The sequence below is a fragment of the Diuraphis noxia genome, unplaced genomic scaffold, assembly GCF_037042655.1.
Source record: "Diuraphis noxia isolate RWA-SAM2 unplaced genomic scaffold, SU_Dnox_SAM2 contig0003, whole genome shotgun sequence".
NCBI lineage: Eukaryota > Metazoa > Arthropoda > Insecta > Hemiptera > Aphididae > Diuraphis > Diuraphis noxia.
In genome coordinates, this window is record NW_028301713.1 from 61,241,371 (window position 1) to 61,267,675 (window position 26,305).

Sequence of the window (26,305 nt, forward strand, 5' to 3'; positions counted from 1 at the left end):
ATATGATTTGTTGATGTAAGTAAAGAAACCATAAAATCATGGCACTTGAATTTTTAATTTAAAATAAAACTACTACTATTTATATGGGGAGGGGCGCATATTTGTTTACTCGCCCAGGGCGCCAATGACTCTACCGCCGGCACTGTGTACATTTGTACCTATGTATTTATAATTTACATTATACAATAAACATATAGGTACTATATACACTATACTATACATAGATGCAAAATAAATATTATTTATTTGTATTCGTTATTCTATTTTCCAGTTACTAAGACCACAGTACTGCTGAGTGATATTAACAATGCCAAGTTTGTAAACGAAGTCTATCAAGAATGTAATTATGAATTATGATCATATTTTTTTATAATATTGAAAAATATTAATATTAAATAACTGATAACCGTGTATTGATCAAATAAATAAATAATTATTTTTAGTATGTATTAGATAGCGTATTATATGGGTAGATACCTATATTAGTATGTTAATATTATGTGATTTAAAATGTTAAATATGTACCTATATTTATTAGGTAGCTGGTCAAATATGATATACCTAATATAAAATGTATGTATATATATCTAAATAACTAGATCTTTAAACCGTACTTAAAAATTCCAAAAATTAGAATTAATGAATGAATTCATTATTAAAGGAAAATTAGAGGAGCCGGGGAGGGTGCTTTTGTGAATAATCACATGGATTGTGTGTGTACTAAGTTACATAATACGTATGAATTTGGAACCATAAAAATTCATAACGTTTCCGTGTAAAAATAATGTTCTTTAGTTAGAAATATAATAAAATATTATAGTGTCTGGCAGTGCCGCAACAACCGGGGGTGCTAGGGGTGCAAAGAACCCCCGGGCCCCCTGTAAATCATAACAATGGGCCCCGGGCCCGTGGCCGAACTATTTGGAACTTTTTTTCTTTTAAAATATTTATTTGTCTGTTGTCATTTAAAAATTATAAAATATTATTAACTTATGAGTAATGAGTATGTTTAACAGTTATCGCAACCCGCATCGCCAAGACACGCCATACAAGACGTCTTATTTAGGTGTATTATATAGGTAGTGACATTTCCAAGAACAATTTATACATGTACAGAAAAATAATGGTAACAGTCGTTGCCGGATAAATTGAGCAGGCATCGGCTGCGGCGGCGCGATAACGAAAGACCCAGGGCCCAGGGGTACGCAATTGTGGTGCGCCGCGCGGTCAAAACACACCGCGACTAGTTTGGGATACACCGAAAAGTACCGCCGCCGCCTGCTCAATATATCTGGCAACGACTGTACAAAACATATTTTTCCTATTTATAGATTTATAGGAAATTACAAAATATTATTGATAAATCCCAATTTCCTATAATAATATAATCACTATAATCACAACCAGCCGAACTGTCTTAGCATATTCTACGCTGCGTACACTGTGACAAATGACAATATAAAATTATTATTATATCAGTAATATTTATTTATTTACCATCAATTAACTTGTTTTTTTTACTAATAATTAAAAAAACTATAATGAGCTCGAAAGTTAAAAGCGGCGCTGAAAGTTAGACACTGTCTGGTTACTTTACCCGAGAAAAAAATCAACAATTTTCAAAATTACGAATAAAAATGTTTAAATATTTTACTAGGATACTGGGGGAGGGCCGTAAATCAAAACAAATACTACACTAGGGGGTAAAAAAGTTAGCCCCAAAATAACCACAATTATTGCTGTTAGTTTGGTGTGTTGGCGATACCTAGTTGTTTTCGTATAGTATTGTTAGTAAGCAACCGCACGTTTACAGGATGACGAGAAGGGAAATAAACCAAAAAAAAAAAAAAAAACCAATGATTTTTTAGCGCGTTGAGAGCACGACGACGCGATGTGACATCAACAGCCGCGGTCATATTGTCAGTCATTGCGACCCGGATGCATTTTCGTTCTCAGCCGTCGATCACGGTACAAGGGGCCCATGGTCTCGGTGTGACACTTTCTCGCTCTTGGCCCGCTGTAAATTCGAATAAAATACGCAATGTAACATACGACCGGTCAGCATTTATGGGGTCCTGGTACGCGGTTGCCCTATTTGATGAAACGCCGTAACCGCTCGTAATAATTATTGCCGTCGGTCGTCATTCCTCATCACCGAGCCCGTTTTACTTTCCAATTCCAGTTTTCCACCTATAAAAATAGGTGAATAGGTGTATACGATAGGTATCGGATGTATAAATATAAATACGATCGTAGATAGTATATATTGTTATTAAATTGATATATAATGGCGACAAGATACTTTACTAGTTTAGTTTTTGTACACCAACTCAAAACCAATCGGTAATCATAATCCGGATTTCAAACCGTTTACAATAAACACGGAATAAATAAAAAAATTAAGCCGGGGAACTCGCTCTGTTGTAAAGTAGAACCTTTCCAACGTCATCTGTTCGACTGTTCGAATCTAACACTTCAATACGTCATTGAAATTGTACGAATTTTTTACAACAAAATTATGTACATAATATTTTCGTGATTATAAAAAATTACATAAACATTAAACATGCTAATTATAAAAAAATGTGATCAGATATTTTTAAGAGAACATTTATTATGCACACGTGTGATGTATGTTGTCTCCACACATACGTAATACCAAATGTTCACCAATTTCATTAATTTCAATAGTGTGCTGTTAATTTTGAAATTAGTGAATTGAAATATTCCTAATAAAACTTATAGACAAGAACATTATCTGTGTTTTTTATATTTGTTTTTTTTAAATATTTGAAATGTTACCTAAGCGAATTATGAAAATTTTTTACATTTTCAAACATTAATATTATTTTTAATCATGGTAAAGATAAATTTTTGATGACTAATTTTCACTTTAGATATTGGTGAAATTGTAAAGAATCAAAAACGTGAGAAACTGGGACTAACAACAGTAACAACTATATACTATAATAATTAATAGATGTATTATGTACTCTGATAACTGATGATACATTTTTATTAGGGATTTTCTTTTATCTCCTTCACCCTTCCTTCTTCCTCCTTCCACACAATGTAGGCGCCTAAAACATTTAATTTAACATTCTATAAATTAGTCCACACTGCAGAAGTGTATTACGGGCAATAATGATAATTTCTTTCCAACTATGACCGATGAGCCTGATATAGGTAATTAGATGATTCGTTAACTACAATCCACGAGTTATCCGTAAATACCAACCAAATACCGTACTCAATGTAAATGTCTACTCTATATGATTCAAAATGCGAGTATAATTCGTCATTTTATACGCAGCTAGTCATGCTCAAAACTTCTCGTGACAAATTCCCGTGGATTTACCCAATCTTAATTCCTATTAAAGATTTTTAACACGGTCATATAAAATACTTTAATACAGTACTAAAATTATATTCAATCAGATAATATCTTCTCGCATTTTTAGCGTTGTAAAGGTGAAACAATTTTTACTAAGTGGTACCTAATAACAAATTGCTTTTTTGTTACTCATCCTTACTAAATTGTATAAATAATATTAGCAATAATAAAAAAAATATATTTATATTTATTATTTTTATAAAAATCTCAAATTTGCAATAAAAAAAATTAAGGTCCACATATCAAGATAAAATATAGCCTATTGAGTATAGATTACGTATAGAATAATGAGATAGTGTAGCTTTTTGAAGGTAAAAACAATTTTAATCGGTTAAGTAGCTCCAGAAATTAAACAGTATACAATATAATATGGGCAATTTTTCTTCTTGATATTATATAACATTTTTATAGTTTTTAAACCCTGTAGGAGTTGAATTTTGAAAAATCCTTTCTTGGGGATTTTTCGCATCTTAAAATGCACAATACACTTACTGATTAAATTTCAAACTCATAGCTTCAGTGGTTCCGAAGAGGCGATGGTGAATCACCCAGAAACCAGGACAAGTCATTATATATGTATAGTATACATAGATAGATACCTAAGTAGTTAAATGTAATGAATTATGAATGACTAATGGTTTATATCGTAGACCTATAAAGTTTATAGTATAAACTAATCTGTAGGCCAGCAGCTATTCAGGGGGGAGATGTCCCCACATATGAACGAAAAAAAAGAAATAAACAAACTTGTTTTAAATGACATGGTTTAATATAGCTATCATAGTTTTCTAATTTATTGCTCCTAGCAATAAATAATAATCAATATTTTGGATAATATTAATGATAATAATGTTGCCTGTACGATTGATTTATTTACAGTTGTAAAAGAACCATATCCGGCCAGATCTACTTATCAAGTGGCTAAATTACCACTGGTGAGAAACTACATTACCATATTTTACATTCAAAACGTTAGCACTTATTAAGAATTTAAACATATTTTTTGCAGGACGCACTTGTGGAAATTGAAGTCATTGCTATCGTGGAGGAATGATTTATCACCATCAATTTCAAAACTGTGATAGCTAGAATAATCTAGAATTAAATATCTGTCTATTCTATGTGTAATATGTAACTATATACAGACTACAGTTTAAAGTTTAAACGTATATAGACACGTTATATAATATGCATATAATAGTATCAATGTATCATAGTACATAGGTTCATAGGTACCTCTACCAATAATTATATTCAAACAATATGATGCACAATATTTAATATCTTTGTTTATTTTTTAATAAGTATGAACTATGAGTTATAACCAGATAACCCTAGTCAACTCTAATCGCACAAATCATGATGAAATAGAAACTATTTGTCATGAGTTCATGACAATTATAGGATGATTTAGATCAACTTATTGAGTCCCTGACAAGTGACAATATCCTATGGAATTGCTATAGTGGGGCTAGACTAGCGTTCACATTTTTTTGGGTATACCGATTTAAAACGCCAATAAGGCAATAACTGCACCTATCCAAGTTCAATATCATCAACCTTAATATAGAGCTATACATTTGTAGTAGAAAAAATAATTGCATGAAATAATTTTGACGAAAACTAACTAGGTACCAATAATACAATATTCGATAGGTAAATAATATTATTCAAAATACATATCATCACATTTATATAAAAATCTAGTAACTAGATTACAATATATGTAAATAGAAAAGTTATTATAACAGTTAATAGGTATTGTTAATAATAATAATTTTTTTTTAAATACATAAGGGCTGGGATTTTATTGCCCTATTTTTTTTGTTTTAATAATTTTGGTATAAATTCTTATATAAATTAGATATAATAAAATGATAATATAAACTTTTGAGGACTGTAAGTTTTACCAGCAGAAGTCCGGCAGAACTGATCATTTTGAACTTCTTATCCTGGAAAAACTATTATTTTTATTGTATATATTACAATTTTTTTTTGAAAGGTTTAGATTAGTTAGGTATAAATTTTATTTTTCTGGTCCACAGTTATAATTTTTTTTAAATTTATATAAAAATCATGTTATAGCATGTAAGAATCAAAATATCAAATTTAAAAAAATGCTTCGACAATCCTAAAATGAAAAATTTACCATAACTTTTAAAATTAAAATCTTTTAATATTCTAAATGAGTATGTTTTAAAATCAGCAACATGTAGGGCGTATCAAGATTACGAAAACAATTCAAAACACATACCTAGTAATCCAAATTAAATTATTACTTTTTTTTTTTTTATTACATTAAGGTACCCCTAGCTTACGCTATCTATACCTAGAGATGTAGGAAAGGTAATACTTTAAATTATTAATAATTTTTATGAATTTATAATAAATTAATAGGAACGCTTGAATGGACTAACAATGTTGTCAGCACATTGATTGAGACATGGAATTGAATCTAGGAGAAACACTAGACATTTTAGCATAAAAAAAAAGATGGGTGGACTTCATATCATTTATGATTGAAACATTTAATTTATAATACTTTATTATTATATTTTAATCCATAAATCTTAATCAATAGCAAGTGGATAGCCTCTCCCTCATATTTCATAAGCTTTAAGTAAATTTCTATAAGTAAAGCAATGTTGAGTTTACAGTTGAATTTTTATATTGTGAAATTCAAAGGGCTAAAAATGTTGATATTAAAAATCAATTAAGTATATTATTTCAGTTGGAAAATTTTTATACACAATGATGCATTTTTTTAGACCAAGATTTTTAGAAAAAAAGAATGTTTATAAAACAACTGCCACATGTGTAAAGTTATAACTTTATTATAAAATCAACGTATTCTTAGTGTTATTTACTCTAATTAAAATATTGACATAATATTATTTACAAAATAGAAGTAATTTATTTATCTTAAGGTTCAAAAATAAGAAGTCATTAATTACAAACATTTTTTCAATGAGTAAAAACTGAAATATTAAGATAATTTATATATTCTACATAAATTTAATAAATAAACTAATTTAAAAATGCATATAAATAAAATCATATTTGATGGATGCAATTTTATAATCCACAAACTACAACATATATCATAAATACATATTTATTAATTCAAGAATTCAGTTAAAATAATAAATATAAAACCAATATCCTAAAGTGTATATTATAAATTATAGTTAAATATTAAAATATATACAAAATTAGCAAAATAAACACTATGTGTTGTGTAATGATTAAATGCTAAAAATTTGTTGGCTGAAATTTCTCTAATATTTTCGGGACATGCCACTCATTTTGTAACTGTCAAATCTACTATCACTATAGTTTGTTGACATGTTTAATCCCATATTTGGTATAACTTGATGGTTATTTCCATACAGAGTGTTACTACTTGAACTACGTCCACTTATTGACATAGATGAAGGATTACTTGAAGTACTATTCCATCTGCTAAGACAAGTAATATATTGTTTTATATAAATAACTAATACAAATATTTTAGAAATGTATATAACATACTTATCCGGTGGTGGTTGAGGAGGACGTTGCCACACAGTTGTTTCAATTTCTCGACTATTATTACTATTTGACCAAGGATCTGGTCTTGAACTTAATACCATATTATTAGTTCCAGAGCTTGAACTAAGAGTGCCATAAGAACTTTTTACCGGGGCTGATGACCAAGTATTACTTTCGCTGTTGCGGGACATTCCATAGGCTAACATAAAGTGTAATTGTGATATAAAAAATAAATAAGCAACTATTAATTGACCTTAAGACTTACAACTTTTGTTTGAATCATATGGTGCATGAGTATGTCTGTTACTACCACCACTGCTTGAATCTTTCTTCCGAGATTCTTCTCTTCGATCTGATCGGTCATCACGATTTCTGTAATGATGATCTGTTGCTGATGGTGCACCACCATATCTACAAACAGTTTAAAACATTTAATAACAATCGTTACATTTACAAAGAAAAAATACAAATCTTTTAATTTTTAACTTAAAAATACCAGTTGTTTCTTAAACCAGTACAAACATAAACGAATATCAAAATAATTGTTTAGCTGTCAATAGTCGAATTTTATTGTACAAAGTTCAAAAATACTATAAACATTACATAAATTATAATTATACAAAAGAACTTTGATTTAATAAAATAAATAAAATAAAAAACATTAAGATTTGTTAAAAACTGTATCATTGCCTGTACAAACTCAGATAATTATTATTAAAATATCTAGCTGTCAAATGGCTGAATCTTACTTTACAAAATTCTTATGAACTGTAATCATTACTTATTGCAGTAATGAAAATAAGAATTTTGAATAAATTATATTTTCTTCAGTAACTCTACAATAGTATGCAAATATTACCTGATATTCACAGTAGAGTCTTTAGGTCTTGAAGCAGGTGGCGGAGGAGGGGGTGGTGATGGCCTCATACGGCGAGACTCTGATGAATGCTGTTCATAGCGATGTCTAGATGATGTTATGTTAGGAGGTGGAGGAGCTTGATTCATATAGTCTGTACTAGGCTGGATACGAGAACTACGAATTGGTTCTTTTCTATAAGAAAACCAGATGGAAAAGAGACAAAAGTGAATAATTGATAACCATGAAAGAAAATTACATATACATTTAAATAATATGTTGAAGGATGGGGTTGATTAATAAGAAAAGAAAAAGACTTAAACTGAATGGTCTAACGTATTTTTATATAATTAAGAAAAAAACACTATTCGGTTATAACATTAAGTAATGTTGTCACTTAATGGTACACTATATAGCTCACACCTACTGTATGAACACTACTATTACACTAGTTGACAAAAGACAGAAGGCTGGAGCCGACTATAAGTATAAGGTACGAGGAAAACCCAACGATATACCGATAGCCTACAGTCGTACACCTTATCTTATCTTATATATATATATATTACTACAATGTATTAGTACCTTTCTTCATATCGAGATGAATTTGATGAAGAATGTCTTTTACTAGGAAGTGGTGGAGATGGGGGCATAGCACGTTTTAGTAATGCCTGGCGCTTTGTTTCTTCTAATTTTTCTTGTGCTCTACGTAACTCTTCCTTTTCTCTTTGTAATCTTTCACGTTCTAAACGTTGATTTTCACGCTCCAAACGCAAAAGTTCAGCCTTTTCTTTTTCAATTCGTTCACGCTCAATTCGAAGTTTCTGTCTTTCTCTAAATAAATAAATGAATATTAATATTGTGAGTATTACAATTCAGAATTAGTATTCGAAATGCCAACTTTTCGAGGCGTATTGCTTCTTCTTTTTGTTTTCTTTCAATTTCTAATTGGCGTTCTTTTTCAATACGTCTCTTACGCTCTTCTTCTCTCATTGCTCTCTCTTGTTCTTTTTGTTTGAGTCTTTCGCGTTCAGTCTAAAAAAAAAAAAATAATAATAATAAAAGTTTTATTCATAACTTGGCATATAAATAATACAATAATAGTTGTTAACAAATTAAATTTAAACTTACTCTAATTTTTGTCAAGTTTAAAATTTCCTGCTGCCTTCTTTTTTCTCTTTCTAAGCGTTCTCTTTCTCGTTCTAATTCTCTTAGCTTTTCTCGGTCACGTTCATTACTTTTACTTTTGATGCTTCTGTCTTTTCTTCGATCATCTCTTTCGATTACAATTTTAGAACGTTTTGATTCTTGGTTTTGGTCTTTTGATACTACAAACAATTTGTAAAAACATTATATAGATTAGGACACAAAATCGTGAAACTAAAAACTATAAATACCAACATGATCGCTTTAAGGGACTTATGTCTGGTTTTTTAACATCATTAATTGTAATTTCTGGTCTCTTTTCTCTTTTTTCTTCTCGTTTATCTTTTTTTTCTTCAGGTTTTTTTGTATTTTGTCCAGCTTCTACATTTTCATTAGCTTTGGAAGCGTTAGAACTTTTTGCTGTTACTTGATAGCCATTATCACGTTTAGCCTATTGATAACATAATATTCATAAAAATCTGCATTATGGAATTACAAAAATAAATGAATACGAACTCGTTCAACACTAATAACGCGACCATGAAGTTCAGTTTTATGTAAATTTTCAATACTACGATTAGCATCTTCTGCTGAAGATAATGTAACAAACCCATAACAACGAGCACCTGGAGTTTTGGCATTTGTCACAACTTTAGCGCCAACAACCTATTAATATAATAAATATTACACATAATAATTTACAAATAGTTATCAGAAAAATAAATCACATAATTTTTTTTTATATTATTACAATATATAATTTATATAAAGATACAAAATATATTTATCATAAAACATACATATATTAATAGTGCATGAAATGCTATCAAAACTTAATTATTTTTAATTAAATAATACATTTTTGAGTAACTAACAGATGGATGATTAAGTAATAGTTATCTAGGGAGTAATATTTGGTCACAAACTTTTTATTTAGTAGAGCATTAATCAGAAAACAATTAATGTTATTGATATAGCGAAAATATAAATGTAAATATATCAATATCAAAATGATTAATTTCACAGGTATTAAATGTATAGTATATGTGTTGAAACCATTTTTATAAATAAAATATGTATTTTTAGATCTATTTAAATATTTTTAATAATAATTAGGAAATACAATACAATATATAGTTATTTTTAAATATTAGAAGTATTACCTTTCCATATTTTGAAAAAAGCTGTTTTAAGTCAGTCGCCTTAGTAATTGATGCCAAACCACTCACCCAAATGTTGCGTACCAAGGATGAATTATTTTTCTTTGCTAAAACATAAATTGAAAATTGAAATAAAGGCAATATACCTAGTAGGAATATTGTGAGACATTTAAGGGTTTAAACAGTTTTTAAACTTTAAAAATAATAGTAAATATATCATTTTAAAATAGAATCTTAGCATAACTAGGATAATACAATATTTTTGCGGGATTTGTTGGATTTTTCTTTTTTTAAATCTATTTTTAATACAGTACTCTCGATAACTTAACATTTTTTTTTCGTCTCAATAAAACTATACATCGCGATAAGTCAAATGTAAAAATAGTTGAGCATAAATAACTCATATCTTAAATGTTATCATTAGAATAGAATCAAACATTTGTTTTAAAAGTAGACAATTGTTTAGGAGGAAAAAAACGGTAAAGAAAATGTTACAATTATTTTAGGATCAAATATGACCAGCACAGATAAATTTAAGCCACTATTAATTAGTAAATTAATTAAATACATAATAATATGTAACTCAAATTATTTTGAGTTTTTAAAAAAATGTGAATAGGTAATTTGAAAATACAAAGTCAAATTAATTTTTACCTCCATTGAAATTTGATTTAACAAGACTCAACTATAACTAATATATACTTTTTACCAATAAAAGTATATAAAGATGTTCGATTGTTACACCCGCACAGTGTTTCAATCTTACAAACATATAAATTTGTATTCAGAAGAATTCAATTTTTTTTAAACTTATATTGAAAGGCAAGTGTTATAAGTTATAACTTACTTTTAAATTTTAAGTTAAAAATATTATATATGACATATTGTAGGCTTTTATTTTTACTTAAATTTTAAAGTGAGTTTTGAAGTTTTTTTAAGTTGAAATATTTCAGTTATTACATATAATTCATTTCAAAATTAAAATATGAAGAAAGCCGAAAATTTGCCCAAATATATTCTTACTTTTAGATTTAATAATCGATTTTATTGATTTGTTAATTCAGTCTAATAGTATAATATCTAGAAATTGGTTCAACTGGACGTAGATTTGTGTGATTGTATGTTTATAATATGGACAATAATAAAATAAAATTAACTGAGAAAAAAAACATAACTGTAAAATCGCTCAAAATCTCAAATTAAAAATATTAATTCACTTACATGTGTCACTTGATATTTGCAGAACTTTTGAATCATTACTGAAAATATTGAAATTACAATTAGTTTTATAGATCTTAGCTTACATAAAATATTTTTATAATTTTATTAATATACAATTAAGTATATAAACAAAAAATTAAAATTATACTTGTTCCCATGTCTTGACTTAAATAAAAAAAAAATATTATTAAAATATTATGCCAACTAATTTACCAACAACATATTTATTAAGTACCTTATATTTATAATATTTTATATGAAGTCGGGTTGGATTCAAACTTCTAATTATCTTCATAATATACAAATTTATTGTTACAATATTTAATTGTGTTGAAAAAACTAATCACAATAATTATATTTAGTGCTATGTGAAAGTAATCAACACCACCAAAGTCACTTGAAAAATTTTTTTGAGAGAATTATTATTATATTAACATAATTTAATTTGTTTCTTGATACAATACATACAATTAATGTGTACTTCAACTACACATATTTATATTGTAATTTCTTCTTGGTGAAAAAGTTATTGAATATTAAAGACTTAATTATCATCACAGTAAAAGACAAATTTATATTTTTTAATTTGTCATAGAATGATTTCAACTTTACTATCATTTAAAAATGTTTTGTTTTATGCAAATTTGTATGTACTTCTGTACAATATATATATTTAATTTGCAATTATTTCTATAATCAATATAATCTTGAAATTGCACTGACTATAATTGCATATTATAATACAAATAGTAAGTATTACAAATACAATATCAGTATTATATGTCAACAACATTCATAACTTGTCTGTATGGTATTCTGTTATAGTAGATTTCAAGTATGATTATGAAATTACTTTTTTCTAATGATTGACTTAAGCAAAACAAATAATTTGCTTGGTTATAAATCTCTTTATTTATCATTTTGATATCTTAGTTTGTATTTGTCAATCTTGACTTCAGTAAATGACCATCCACATTTTTGAAATTTTCATCTTTATTCTATTAACATTTTTCATTTCAACACAAGAATTGGGAACATAAACTTATAATTGCCATATACTAATGCAGTTTTACTTTTATTTTCAGATAATATGCAATGCATAAATATGTACAAACATATATGTACAGTCATTTTTACCATCCAACATCCATTCACATTCATAACTAGAAAGTTCAACTAAAAAATAATAGACAATAACTCGGTAATTTTCAAGTGACTTTATACTTATTGACTTGTAAACACAATTCTGTCATTTGCAGTGTAATTTTTAATTTAATTCCCATCTTCTAATAAGTTTAGTACAAATATTATAATGTTCATATTAGTTGTATGTATATATCATTCAAATAAATCGTCTGGATAATACTCTTAAAAATAATATGTAAAATTTCAATACTTGAACTTATATAAGGTGGGAAGAGTTTGATAATTGAACAAAGTAGGTATTAAGTAATCAAAATAGTTTTTGTTTTTGTTTAGCTTAATGTCTTATAGAGAATTTACATGCATTTTTAATGTTTAAATTAAAAGTATATGAAAATACTTTAATTATTGGAATATATATGTCTGATATACAAATTCTAATCTTTAGAAAAATGTAAAGTCAAAACTTAAATAACTGCAGATACTACAATACTGCATTCAAACAAATTTAGTTCTAGAGATGAAAATTAAAATATAACAAATAGTAGTAATACTGATTCGGGATTGTAGATAATAAACTTTCGTTGAAACTTATCACATTTACAAATACAATAATGAAATTGGTTTGATATTAGAATCAACATGTCTATTAATATATTTCTAGTTGAAATTGAACTTTAACATAACTAAATTCAATAAATGTTTTTTAAAAACTGTATACCTACTTAAGGAAGCAAAAATTGAGAATTTAAAGAAAGTAACCAAATTTAGAATATTCTAGAAATTATTTTTAAAAATGTGATTATTTAATTTCTCTATATTCTCAATTTGTCGATTAATATTCAATAAATCTAGTCATCTTTTGTATCTCATTAAAAATAAACATTTTAGCTGAATTCATAAAAACGTACAAATATGATAAAAATTGAAGAATTAATAATTCTAAAAAATACTAAATTGATTACACAATACTTACGATTGTTATATTATTTGTAAAATTAATATGAATGGTATTCCATTAGAAAAGCGAAAGCTACATGCCGACTACTACATTAATCATTTTTATCTAAAATACATCCAGTTAATAATCACCACACATATATGCAACTGCAATTTAAAAAAAAAAACCTAACCCACCTCTATTAAAAACAGGTTTTAGTGATAGATTATATCTATTAACATATTTTGTACGTAATTTTGTGTATTCTAATTAAATTTATCCATATAAATAAAACATTATGAGTTTACAGTCGCTGCAACTTTAAATGGGGTATTTTTCCAGGCTTGGTTGTTCTAAAAAAGATATAATAATATGTTTTTTTTTAGTAATTATTATTTGGTAGTTCAAATATATCAGTTCTTGGCGCGATTTTCTGCTGAAGGGATTAAGAATCAAGTTGTCGAGACTGTGTTCAAAACAAACCTCTGCTTATTGCCAGCTTCCACTTTATCTTTAACTTGTTTCTCCTCTTCTTCCTTCTCATCTTTGGGCACACTGACACTGATGATGGGTTTTGCATTGCTGATGTCCTTTTCCTCTTTATGGGTACTCCGTGGTTTATCCCCAACAGATGATCGCTTCTCAGTTGCACTGCGACGGCTTTTGACTAATCCAGTTGTTGCTCTACTGCTACTAGCAGTAACTGGATGGCGAGATTCATGCGGTTTCATCAATGTTTCTTCTTTGGTATGGTTCTCGATCACTTCGTCTATATTGCGTCACACAAATTAAATATACATAAACACAAATTATCTATAAATGTACGCAATATATCTGTGGTATAGATAATAAACAGATTAAGTATTAACCTATATTTAAATTAAAAATAACAAATTTAAATTATAAAAACAATAATACAAAAATATTAAAGGTTAGTAGTTTGATTAATTGTGCAACTAATATACATAAAATAAAAACATTTATTTAAAATGAATATTATATTAAGAAAATTCTAAAAATCAATCTTACATTTTCTGTACAATTTGGTCTGCCTAAAATTAATTATTATTATTATGAATACCTATTAATCAAGAACACTTTGATTTATTAGGGGAAAGCTTAACATGAACATAGTATGTAATAAAACGTATAACGTTAAAATATAACGATTAATAGCAATAGAATCAAACTTCAATAATCGTAGGAAATCGTTAGTTCCTAAATTTCAATAAATATAATATTAAGTAACATAATATGATTACTAAATAGAAATTAATAAATGATAATAAAAATACCATTCAAAAATAAATCATAAGTTGTCTGATTGATTATTTTTAAATTCATTATTCATGAATGATAAGGATAGTCATTTGGTTAGCATGACAGAATAAAAGTATCTTGAACATCGGAATGAATGAATTTTTTCTGCAATTTTTTTTTCTTTTGTTTATTTATAATATAATATATGCATCAACAGTTTTATATTTGTATATATATAAAATTGCTTATAAAAAACCAAGAGGTCTCTCTACACTTACAAATGCATAGGTACTACAAATATAATATATGGTCTTGAAAAACTTCTTGGAACCAACATTTTTTATTTTGCTAATATAATTTTCACATTTTATTCATTTAAAAAATACATATTTCCATAAAATATTATATACTTAGAAATGCCAAGTTCATAATAATTTATATTGCAACAACCATACAATATTTCTGGACACAAAAATCCAACTTCTTATTATTATGAATAGAAACTTATAATAATTGTTTATAGGTATTTTACTAATAAGGTTTGTATGTTCAAAAAATTGAAGTACATGTGTATAATACAATATTATATTTAATCTTTAGATGCACTTAAAACAAATAAAGGAATGATATAAACAATTCTATATTTATTTTCAATTCTTCAGCTTTAGTAAGCCATCTGTGTAAATTGGGCACAAACTTTTGAAATGGTATTAATTTTAAATACTTTATCAAAATTATATATTTAGCATTAATTATCTTCTTTTATTGACCACAGCAACATAGTTTGATAAACTACTTTAATTCTTGAACATCTTTACAGTTATGCTTTACTATTCATTACTTAATCTGAAATTTTGGGTCAATATAATATGGGGTTTTAAGGGAATTTAAAATAACAGTATTTTTAGTAGCAGTTAAGCTATAATTTCTTCCTTTTTGTTACTTATTCATTCACAGATATCTGCATTGTGTTAAATTTCAAACTTTTGAGACAAGTAGACATAGATTTATGTTTGTCCAACCACAATTGGATGAAAATTTCATTTTTTTTGGTTGATATATGCTTCTAGACTTTGGAATTAGAGTACTATTCCAGTTATATTTATTAAACTGGAACAATATGTTTAAGTTTGATGCATTTTAATTTTACATTGGTATTCGCTTAGTATAATCAATGTTTATCTTTTTTTGTTCAACTGATTGATGCTCACGAATATTGATATTGAACAATAAATATTTCTTATTGAAAATAGATTGTTAATAGGGACGACGACAGACCAAATGTTTCTAGCAGACACTTCATTGTATTTGACATAATATTGTAAGTCTGCTATCTTTCACATAATGAAAGATTTACATTTCTAATGGTTCAATACTGCATTTTCAGTTATTGTGATTTTTCTTACAAAATCAAAGATTTCCTGTGCTTCAAGAACATTTCTGTATGAAAAAATGTTTGGTGCAAAGTGATAAAGTGTATTTTCATTGAATAAAATCTTTTTATTGTCTTCTTTCATTTCCAAATAAATTAATAAAATATCTAATCCATCCATAAATATAAAAAAGCTGTCAGTAAATGTATAAAATTATTCATTGAATTAAAACACTGATATCTAAGTAGATAATCAGATTGCCCTCGACCAATATTATAATAAGTATATATCATATTTATAAGGAACCTGTTTTCTAAAATTTATCCTTAAATTAAATAATTAAATGGATACAAATTGGTATCAAAAAAGAATTTGAATCATTTCAAACTTAAAAATCAATAACCAAGATATCAATATGTAACTAGATGTTATAATAATACATTCTATAATTACTGTATGACATACTTTTAATAATATATCTATATTTTAACCTAAATAATAGTCTTTTCTACTAATATACATTAAATAGGTGTACAAAATAGCTGATTAAAACTTAAGTTTTAAACTAGCTTTCTGCTTATTTTTTTCAGTTGTAAATTAAATCAAACATATGATAAATCAATGGTTTAATTCAGTCTTTCAGTTTCATCCAGCAAGAATTATAGGATAAAATGTCAAATTCATAAATCATTAACATAATAATATGTTATTTGATACTTCTAACAATAAGAAAACTAAGAACTTTCACATATTAAATGGTGCTCATTCTAAGTTTACAGCAAAACAATACAAATAGAATTTTTTTTGTATTAATAATTAGTTTATAGTTACCCTCTTTTTCAATATTAGTATCTTCCTGAAAAAAAAAAATCAATTGTTAATATATAAAGTAATATAACTGTAATAAACATATAATATATTTGAATATAATTTGGATGATACTATAATTATGGTTATTTTGTTGTATACGCTATATTAAGCGGTTATTACAATGATATTTAAGATACTAAAAAAAAAGTAAGTTTGTGGAGGACCAAGGGGCTAAATTTTAAAAAATAAGAGGGTTATCACCTTTTAGAACAATAAAAAAATTACTTTGTATATATTATATACTTTTTACTGCTAAGAAAATGAATATAAAGTTTGTATTTTTGCGAGTTAAAAATTTTAAAAAAGGTCGCACTTATCTAAATAAGAATAACTAGAGAAAACAGAAAATCAAAATTTAAACATATTCAATTTTTTATTACTGAATACCAAGTTTTAATTTGGACAAAAATAAGATATTCAAATAATGATAAATAAATTGAAAAATCAGAAAACAATGGATGGTATTTGTATAGCGAACATAGAAATAGAAACAAATCAATATGATTAACCTCAGAGTGCAGTTCGCAGATTATAAATTAGCAACTTTTCAATCATGATGTAACATCCGGTCACAAACTGATTGTTTAGTAGAGTATCAATCAGAGAACAAAGGATGGTATTTCTATAGCAAACATAGAAATAGAAACAAATCAATATGATTAACCTCAGAGTGCAGTTCGCAGATTATAAATTAGCAACTTTTCAATCATGATGTAACATCCGGTCACAAACTGAATGTTTAGTAGAGTATCAATCAGAGAACAATGGATGGCATTTCTATAGCGAACATTGAAATAGAAACAAATCAATATGATTAATCTCAGAGTGCAGTTCGCAGATTATAAATTAGCAACTTTTCAATCATGATGTAACATCCGGTCACAAACTGATTGTTTAGTAGAGTATCAATCAGGGAACAATGGATGGTACTTATATAGCATATATAGCAAACATAGAACTAGAAACAAATCAATATGATTAACCTCATAGTGCAGTTCGCAGATTATAAATTAGCAACTTTTTAATCATAATGTAACATCCGGTCACAAACTGATTGTTTAGTAGAGTATCAATCAGGGAACAATGGATGGTACTTATATAGCATATATAGCAAACATAGAACTAGAAACAAATCAATATGATTAATCTCAGAGTGCAGTTCGCAGATTATAAATTAGCAACTTTTTAATCATAATGTAACATCCGGTCACAAACTGATTGTTTAGTAGAGTATCAATCAGAGAACAATGGATGGTATTTGTATAGCGAACATAGAAATAGAAACAAATCAATATGATTAACCTCAGAATGCAGTTCGCAGATTATAAATATGCAACTTTTCAATCATAATGTAACATTCGGTCACAAACTGATTGTTTAGTAGAATATCAATCAGAGAACAATGGATGGTATTTGTATAGCGAACATAGAAATAGAAACAAATCAATGTGATTAATCTCAGAGTGCAGTTCGCAGATTATAAATTAGCAACTTTTCAATCATAATATGTAACATCGGGTCACAAACTGATTGTTTAGTAGAGTATCAATCAGAGAACAATGGATGGTATTTCTATAGCAAACATAGAAATAGAAACAAATCAATATGATTAATCTCAGAGTGCAGTTCGCAGATTATAAATTAGCTACTTTTCAATCATAATATGTAACATCTGGTCACAAACTGATTGTTTAGTAGAGTATCAATCAGAGAACAATGGATGGTATTTTTATAGCGAACATAGAAATAGAAACAAATTAATATGAATAATCTCAGAATGCAGTTCGCAGATTTTAAATATGCAACATTTCAATCATAATATAATATCCAGTCACAAACTAATTATTTAGTACGGTATCAGATAACAATAAATGGTATACTAAATATAAAAATATTAAACAACCAATATGACTAGTCTTGGTTATTAAATCAAAATTATTTTTTTGATGGAACTTGAAAATTCTAAATCTGTACACCCAATTACTACATTTATATGGTGGCATTAAAATGCTTGCACTTTGTAGTTTACAATTTAAAACCGATTAAATTTCAAACGGTTTTAAGGTTTTAACATCATCATATAAATGTAGTAAATTATATTGATTAATTTTTAACTATTACCTATTTATGCTACAGATGTATTTATACAGTTATAAGGTAAGATATTATTGAGTATCACATGTACACATACATGTATTTTTATGTGAACATTTTGGTAAATACCGATTTTGCTATCTCATCATACAGAGTACTGTAGTTGCAATAATTTATTGAATAATACTTTTAAATGTTTAGTTTAATTACACTAGTTAGCAAAATCTATATCTTTTTTTTTTTTTAAATACCTAGTTATTTTTAAAATGAATGAAATATTTCAAGGTTGAAATTAGAATAATATAGTCAAAAATATTAAAGATATTGTAAGATGTAGTACATATTTAAGATATTTTATTTGTAATATACTAATTTAATGTGTATTTACCTCATCAGCAAATAACTTAATATCATCTTCTCCAATTGTCAAGTTAATAGAATCTTCGTTATTGTCATCTTTATTATGTTCCTGAGTAGATTTTTCCTAAATTGAGTAAAAATATAATAACTATACAACTATCACTCCTTAAAATATTTTTATACACTTACTGTATTGTTAATTTGATTAAAATTATCAGTATTGTAGTTTTTTTCATCTTCATCAACTTCATGATCCAATTCTTCATCAATTTCATGATCTAATTCTTCATCTTGTATATCATCTTGGTCTTCATTAGTTTCTGGTATAACTTCTTTAACAATAATGACATTGTTAATATTTTTCGGTTCTTCTATTTCATTACTTATATCAGAAGTACTTTCTTTAACTTCTGCATCGGTACCTAAATTAACCGAACATTTAGTTTGTTTTACAAAATTATCTTTTAAGTTAACTGTGAAATTCTCAGTATTCTTAAGATTTAATTGTGCAATATTTATTTCACCTTCAAATTCTTTTATATTTTCATGAGAAATAGTTGATTCAGAATCTATAGCAATTACTGTTTGATTTTCATGAGATGAAATTGCATTTTTTACTCCTGGCTCATTTTGTTGTCCTCCATCAGCATCAATTCCCTTAGTTTCTACTTCATTTGAATCAATCACATCAGAATTAATTGTATCTGATACAATTGTTTTTGAATCCTCAGAACTAACAGTGGCATTGCTATTATCTAATTGATCTTGATTCACATCATTTTCTTTTTGTAAAATATTCAAATTAATTTTTTCAACTTTTGATTGTATCACACATGTTTCTAAACAAAAAATTTTTAATTTTATAAAAACAAATAATAACAATAAAAGTACATCAACATAAAATAAAATACATTTTTTAAATTTTAAGGGAAAAATATTTCACTTGTGGCTGAAAATTAAAATTGTAATCTGAGTAAAATTACTGCCACTATTGTGTAAGTATGCAATTTAAGACAGATCAGTCTTTGGCTTATCAAAAGTATGTGTACTATGTTCAACGAGAAAACACACAAAAAACCAACAAAAATCCAGTTTGACTGAGCATAATGCCACGCCCACCACCAGCCAATGTTCATAATTGATGAAAGTCAGAGGTAATCCATAACTTGGTCATTGAACAGAATGTATAAGATATTGGGGTTGAGCGGAATGTGGATTTTTGTGTGAAAATGTCCTTAGTAAGAGATGTAAAATATGAAAGTAATGTTTGGATGATGAAATTGCAAACTTTCAAATAAAAAATAAATCATCAAACTTATTTTCATGTTTTTTTTTATACACATAATATATTCAACATATATTACAGATTAAGTCAAGCTAGTATAATGTTTCTAGCATCTTAATAAATTTTTATAATTTCAAAAACTTACTAGATTTTGGTCCAGGTCTTCTGCCAATCACATTTTTTTTTATTGTTTTTGTTGGAGTAACTGGTTTTTTTTTTTCAACACTTGGAGACATTTTTTCAGATATTAATGACTTTTCAGAATTGTTAACATTTTTTAATTCAGATTTATCAAATATACAATTCTCTGGATCTTCTCCTTCTTCAAGAAGTGCCTGGAATAAGATTAATATTAACATACATATAGTATTACATACAATCGTAATATATTAATAAAAAAAGGCAAATAACAATCAAAGATAACTAAGCGACAAACAAATAACCTATTCTTTTTACATTGTTATACCTAATGGCTCTCAAATAAACTAACATTGAAATTATTTAATTTTAATAGTAAATTATAATCTTCACAACTATATTTAGAGATATAGATAAAAAATAGCCGTCATTCCAGGATTGAGATTTTAAAGTATTTGCATATTTCTTATAAAATACTAAAGAAATAGCCGAGTAAGCTTAAAACTTGTATCATGATTTAGAGAACTGGAACTAAACATATAATTTTTCATAGGTATTTTTAAAATTTTAGAGATATTTGTGCATTATAACATTTTTAAAATCAAAATCTATCACATTTTAATAAACATAGTTTTAATTATTGCATAATTAAAAAGTAAATATAGAGTAGATAGACTTCACCGACACACAAAATTCATTATTTCATACTTATTACTTAGTACTTATTTTAAACTTTTGCTGTCTACTGGTTAGATGGGGTTTCTAGTAATTTAATAGTAGTTAATGATGAATAGAGACCAGAATTTACGTAAATATATACATTTTCCTTTTCATTTTTTTGGATTTTTGTCAGTTATTTATTCAAATCATAATAGTTTGATGCTTACCTAAACTTTTTTTTTTGCATATTATAGAGTATTTTGAGTAAATTCCAAATTAATTTTACATTTTAATGAAAACTGAACCATCATTGAATATATTACTGCAGTATTAGATGTGTTAATTTAAATTTAACAACAAATTAATGTTTTGGATGAAAATAATTCCTAGCATAAATTTTAGAAAAATAATGATGATTGAATACTTTGTGATATGTACCTACTTATCAAATTATTTTAATAAACTAATATTACTAGATTTTACTTATATTAGTTCTATATGAAATATGTTATGATTAACATAACTTTAGGTATACCAATAAATACCTAGATATTATTACCTTATAAAAAAGAATGAAAAAATCAAATTTTTCAGTTGAGCAAAAGAAAGTTAAATTAAATAAATTAAATAAAGTTTTGGTATCAAAAGATATATGAACCCATTGGTGACATAAAAATTGAGTTAACACTAAACGCACATGAAAATAATACATTCAATAATCAAAATGACATATCTTTTGACACAATGTACATAGTTTTTTTCTCCAAATTATTGTATGTAAATAACTCATTTTACACAAAATGTTGAATTATTTCACTATGCGACAATAGTATTGTCTAGTATGTATACCAATAAAAATGTCTACTATTGTGAGCTAAGGTTGACAATTGTCAGTCTCAGAAATTAATTAGTTCAAAAATTACTGTATGTAAATATGCATGTATTTATACAAGTTAGAAGAATTGTCCTAGGCTAGAAAAAGGAAAAACCCGATTATAAAGTTATAAAGTAGAATTTATATCATACTAAAATGAACAATTCAGTATACATTTAAATACATATAAATTGCAGTGACTTAATATGGCTTAATAGACTCTTTAAGCTACAACTTAAGAAAGTAATTTTGTATGGTTAGTAATTGGCAAGTGATAACTGAACTTCAAATATAATAATTTTGACTTTGTTAGGCTCTTTCTCCTTAGTTTTAGGAATGCCATAAAGGCTATGGTTTAAATCAATTTTTTACATTTTCACAATTTTATATGATATTCACCAAAATAATTTTTCAAGCTACAATTACTTCTAAAAAATATAAAACCACCAATACCATTATAGGGTTTATTTAATTCATGATAAATCTCTATCATTGATGAAGCAACTAAAAATAAGTAGAAATACAAACGACTTTACATATTGACAATAATGTCAATTGACAAGTATCATAGCAGTATTTGGAAAGAATATCATTCATGAGCACAAGCTTACATTCATAATTAGTGAAAGAAATGCAAACATCACTCGTTTTTAAAATAGAACATGAATGACGTTTGTATTTGCTATTTTATAAATATATGTATATAATTTTGATGCTTAAGAAAACGTTAAGTCCTAAATTCTAAACTGTGTTTCAATTTTTGGGTTGAGTCCTATATGTTTATGGGTGTCTATATTAACTACTGGCAAACTATTCATAAAAAAAAATTTAATGAACTTTTTAATTTTTTCAAAGAATGTGAACATGAACGTGAACAAATTAATTTTTTTAATGAATGTTCAGAACACTATTATAGTAAGTATGTACATAAAATTTATTACATAAAATATGAAGGAATATTTACATTGATTATTAATAATTGAGTTGTTGGTTATCTAAATTTTAATGTAATAATACCTATTATAAGAGTACCAGGGAAGGAACAAGGAGGAATACAACATGTAAATAGTACCAGATAAAAAGTGTAAATAATGTTTAAATATATATTAAGAAAAATAAAGTTTCATTGAACGCTATAAATTTTGATGAAAACAATTAAACCCTACTAGCTACCTACAGTTTTTTATTTTATTTTTCCTCCATACCACCAAATTTTTATGTTTTTATACACTTACCTTTTGCAAACGTTCTAAAAGTATCGCTTTTACTCCAGTTTTATCCAAATCGCGTTTTTCTAGTTCAGAACGTAATTCAGTCACCTTCAAATCACAAACTTTCCGTGGTTCTAATTTGTCCGACATTTTAATTAAACGTGAATTTACTCAACTAAGAATTCTAGTATTTAGTATTTGAGTACGCAATATAGTAAGAGCTATGAGCAAAGACGATAAATTTTCTAATATACTATAAACTTATTAAAACTTCCACTAAAGATGAAACCGAAAAATACGAGGTTAAGTTAAAAACGACTCAATAATAAGAAATAGCTTCCTAAGGGCAACAAGCCATTAGAAAATTTAGTAGTCTGTTGTAACTTGTAGTAGACGAATCACGAATGTTCAATATAACAACTCATAACAATTGAATCGTAATTCGCAAATAAGATGTTTTGGTTGGTTTTCGTTTTAATCAGTATGACCACAATGTAAGCGTGAAACTTTTTTCGACATTCTACAAATTTGGGTCACTTCTCTATCATTTATTGTTCTGTGCTTCTATACATAGACATATAAATATTAATTATATTTATATGTTTATGCTTCTATAGATAAAGATCTTTTTAATTTATTTATTAAAATCACTAATCAGCAGTGAGCAGAACTATCTTAAGTTCACGGCCACAGTCACTGGTCACTGGTCAGCTCTGAAACTTAGATCATATGATTAAAAGTCTGAAAAATTAAAAGTTTGTGAACCTTTGTCTTATATTCTTTACTCTATGTCTTAGACTAATTATTATAGTGCTGATGCCATTTCAAAGGAGGTAAGGGCTTACAGTGGCGCACACAGGGGGGGGGGGGGGGGTTAGGAGGTTATAACTCCCCCCGAAATGTCTTCCTTCATTACGAGCGTCTGGAGAGGGAGACAACCCACGAATAAATTTCTCATCAATTATTATGTCCTTATTTCTTATCAAATATATTATAAGATTTAAATAATATATTATTTTAATTTGATTTTGTTAGTGCTGATAAGGGATGCTGTCCGTTAGCAAGTTATTTGATAAAAAATTTGCTAGTGGGCAGCCTGGCCAGCCTGCGCCACAGATATAGATACTAATATACTATCCGTGGCAGCGCCCTTCTCTTTTCTATGACGTATTTCTATGGTCTAGACGCTCTTTTTTTTGTTACCGGGTACGGGCACCTACAACCATGGTCTCAATTATAGTGTGATAACTAATAAGGATAACTGATAAGCAATAACGTGTTTTTGAATAATTGTGTGAATGTTTAATTTTATTAGTATTACAATTAATACAATTTACAATTAATATTAAATTTATTTCATGTTTAAGTTATTGACATTATGAGTGAAAAAAAGAAAAGAATTGCCCATGGTAATATTATGTCATTTTTTAACAAAAAATGTAAAAAAAATGATGAACAACCCTCAACTTCTGTTGATAATAAATTAAAAAATTATAATATAGACCATAAAATATATTAGATGTACAAATATAGGTCATACTATTTTGATACAACGTTTTATCATTTTTTAGCATAGGACTATACTATAGTAAATTATTAATAGAACAACCCCCCCCGAAAAAAAATCCTGTGTGCGCCACTGAGGGCTTAAGGCTTAGAGTAACGAGTAATATTTTCAAATTATCTTAGATAGAAATTCATAAAAGTTTTTCTTTTTAATTCTAAGATTTGAAAATTTAATACAAGGCTCCTAACATATTTTTACAATAGAAGTTGAAAAATAAAAGAAATACATAGTAACAATTATTTTTTATAAGCATTCAAAGTTTGAATTTTTACAACATATTATGTAAAAATCACGAAAATTCGTAAATTATTTTATGCTAGAAATTCATAAAAAATTTTCCTTTTATATCTAAGATTGGAAAATTTAATACAAGGCTCATTATATATTTTTACTATAGCAATTGAAAAATAAAAGAAATATATAGTCACAATTTTTTTTTATAAGCATTTAAAGTTCAAATTTTGACTAAATACGTAAAAATTACGGCAATGTTCAAATTATCTTAGATAGAAATTCATAAAAGTTTTCCTTTTTAATTCTAAGATTTGAAAATTTAATACAAAGCTCATAATATATTTTTACAATAAAAATTGAAAAATAAAAGAAATGCGTAGTCACAATTTTTTTTTTACAAGCATTCAAAGTTTGAATTTTGACAACATATGTAAAAATCACGAAAATTCGCAAATTATTTCAAACTAGAAATTCATAAAAATTTTTCTTTTTAAATCTAAGATTTGAAAATTTTTAATAATCTATAATATATCCTAGATAAACCGTCTTCGCTCAGAATCGTTTTTTGTATACAATGATATAATATCATTGGATTCAAATTTAATTCCATCCATTACAGTAACCCACTTGTATCCTACTGTACAGCAGAGCGACATACACGACTTACCCGCTTTTTTTATTTTTGACCCACCAAAGTACCAACTAGATTCACTTTCTGATCGAACGTGGTACTGAAGTCAATAATCGAAGCAATTTTACTGTCCCAGAACGTGATGACAGACACAAAAAAAAAAATTTAAAAATACACATCATGGTAAAATCATTAAAATCAATACATTCATCGCTCCGCTCAGAATCTAAAAACACTATTACTGAGTAAATATATTGACTAAATTTTAGATAGATTAAAATTTTATCAGTAATGTAATTACTATTTTTTTGTAATTACTAATTTAAAATACTATTTTTATTTTTTAAACCTATATTA

The 26,305-nt window shown here is 26.7% G+C and overlaps 1 protein-coding gene across 3 annotated transcripts; it reads right to left on the reverse strand.

The window, feature by feature from the left end:
• Positions 1-6,208: 6,208 nt before the first annotated feature.
• LOC107164871 (uncharacterized) lies at positions 6,209-23,928 on the reverse strand. 3 transcript variants are annotated; one of them, XM_015512861.2, is made up of 18 exons: positions 23,541-23,927; positions 20,779-20,968; positions 19,873-20,187; positions 19,538-19,770; positions 19,377-19,472; positions 16,856-16,880; positions 13,875-14,160; positions 11,309-11,346; positions 10,091-10,194; positions 9,444-9,593; positions 9,183-9,378; positions 8,913-9,109; positions 8,683-8,816; positions 8,367-8,615; positions 7,785-7,976; positions 7,191-7,336; positions 6,926-7,124; positions 6,209-6,856 (listed from the first exon to the last, which is right to left on the reverse strand). In XM_015512861.2, the coding sequence occupies exons 1-18, from the start codon at positions 23,664-23,666 to the stop codon at positions 6,673-6,675; spliced, it is 3,060 nt and encodes a 1,019-aa protein (XP_015368347.2). In that variant the 5' UTR covers positions 23,667-23,927; the 3' UTR covers positions 6,209-6,672. The 3 variants fall into 3 exon arrangements, with proteins under 3 accessions (XP_015368347.2, XP_015368345.2, XP_015368346.2); XM_015512859.2 differs by having other exon boundaries at positions 19,538-20,187; positions 23,541-23,928; XM_015512860.2 differs by having other exon boundaries at positions 6,209-6,853; positions 19,538-20,187.
• Positions 23,929-26,305: the final 2,377 nt, after the last annotated feature.

Excerpts from the sequence above, each read along its gene's own strand:
- LOC107164871 (XM_015512859.2), bottom strand. The coding sequence starts at position 23,666 with ATGTCGGACAAATTAGAACCACGGAAAGTTTGTGATTTGAAGGTGACT. Across the intron at positions 7,337-7,784 it reads GACTCTACTGTGAATATCAG|ATATGGTGGTGCACCATCAG; the intron begins GTAATATTTGCA and ends AACTGTTTGTAG. Across the intron at positions 7,125-7,190 it reads ATATGATTCAAACAAAAGTT|CCTATGGAATGTCCCGCAAC; the intron begins GTAAGTCTTAAG and ends ACTTTATGTTAG.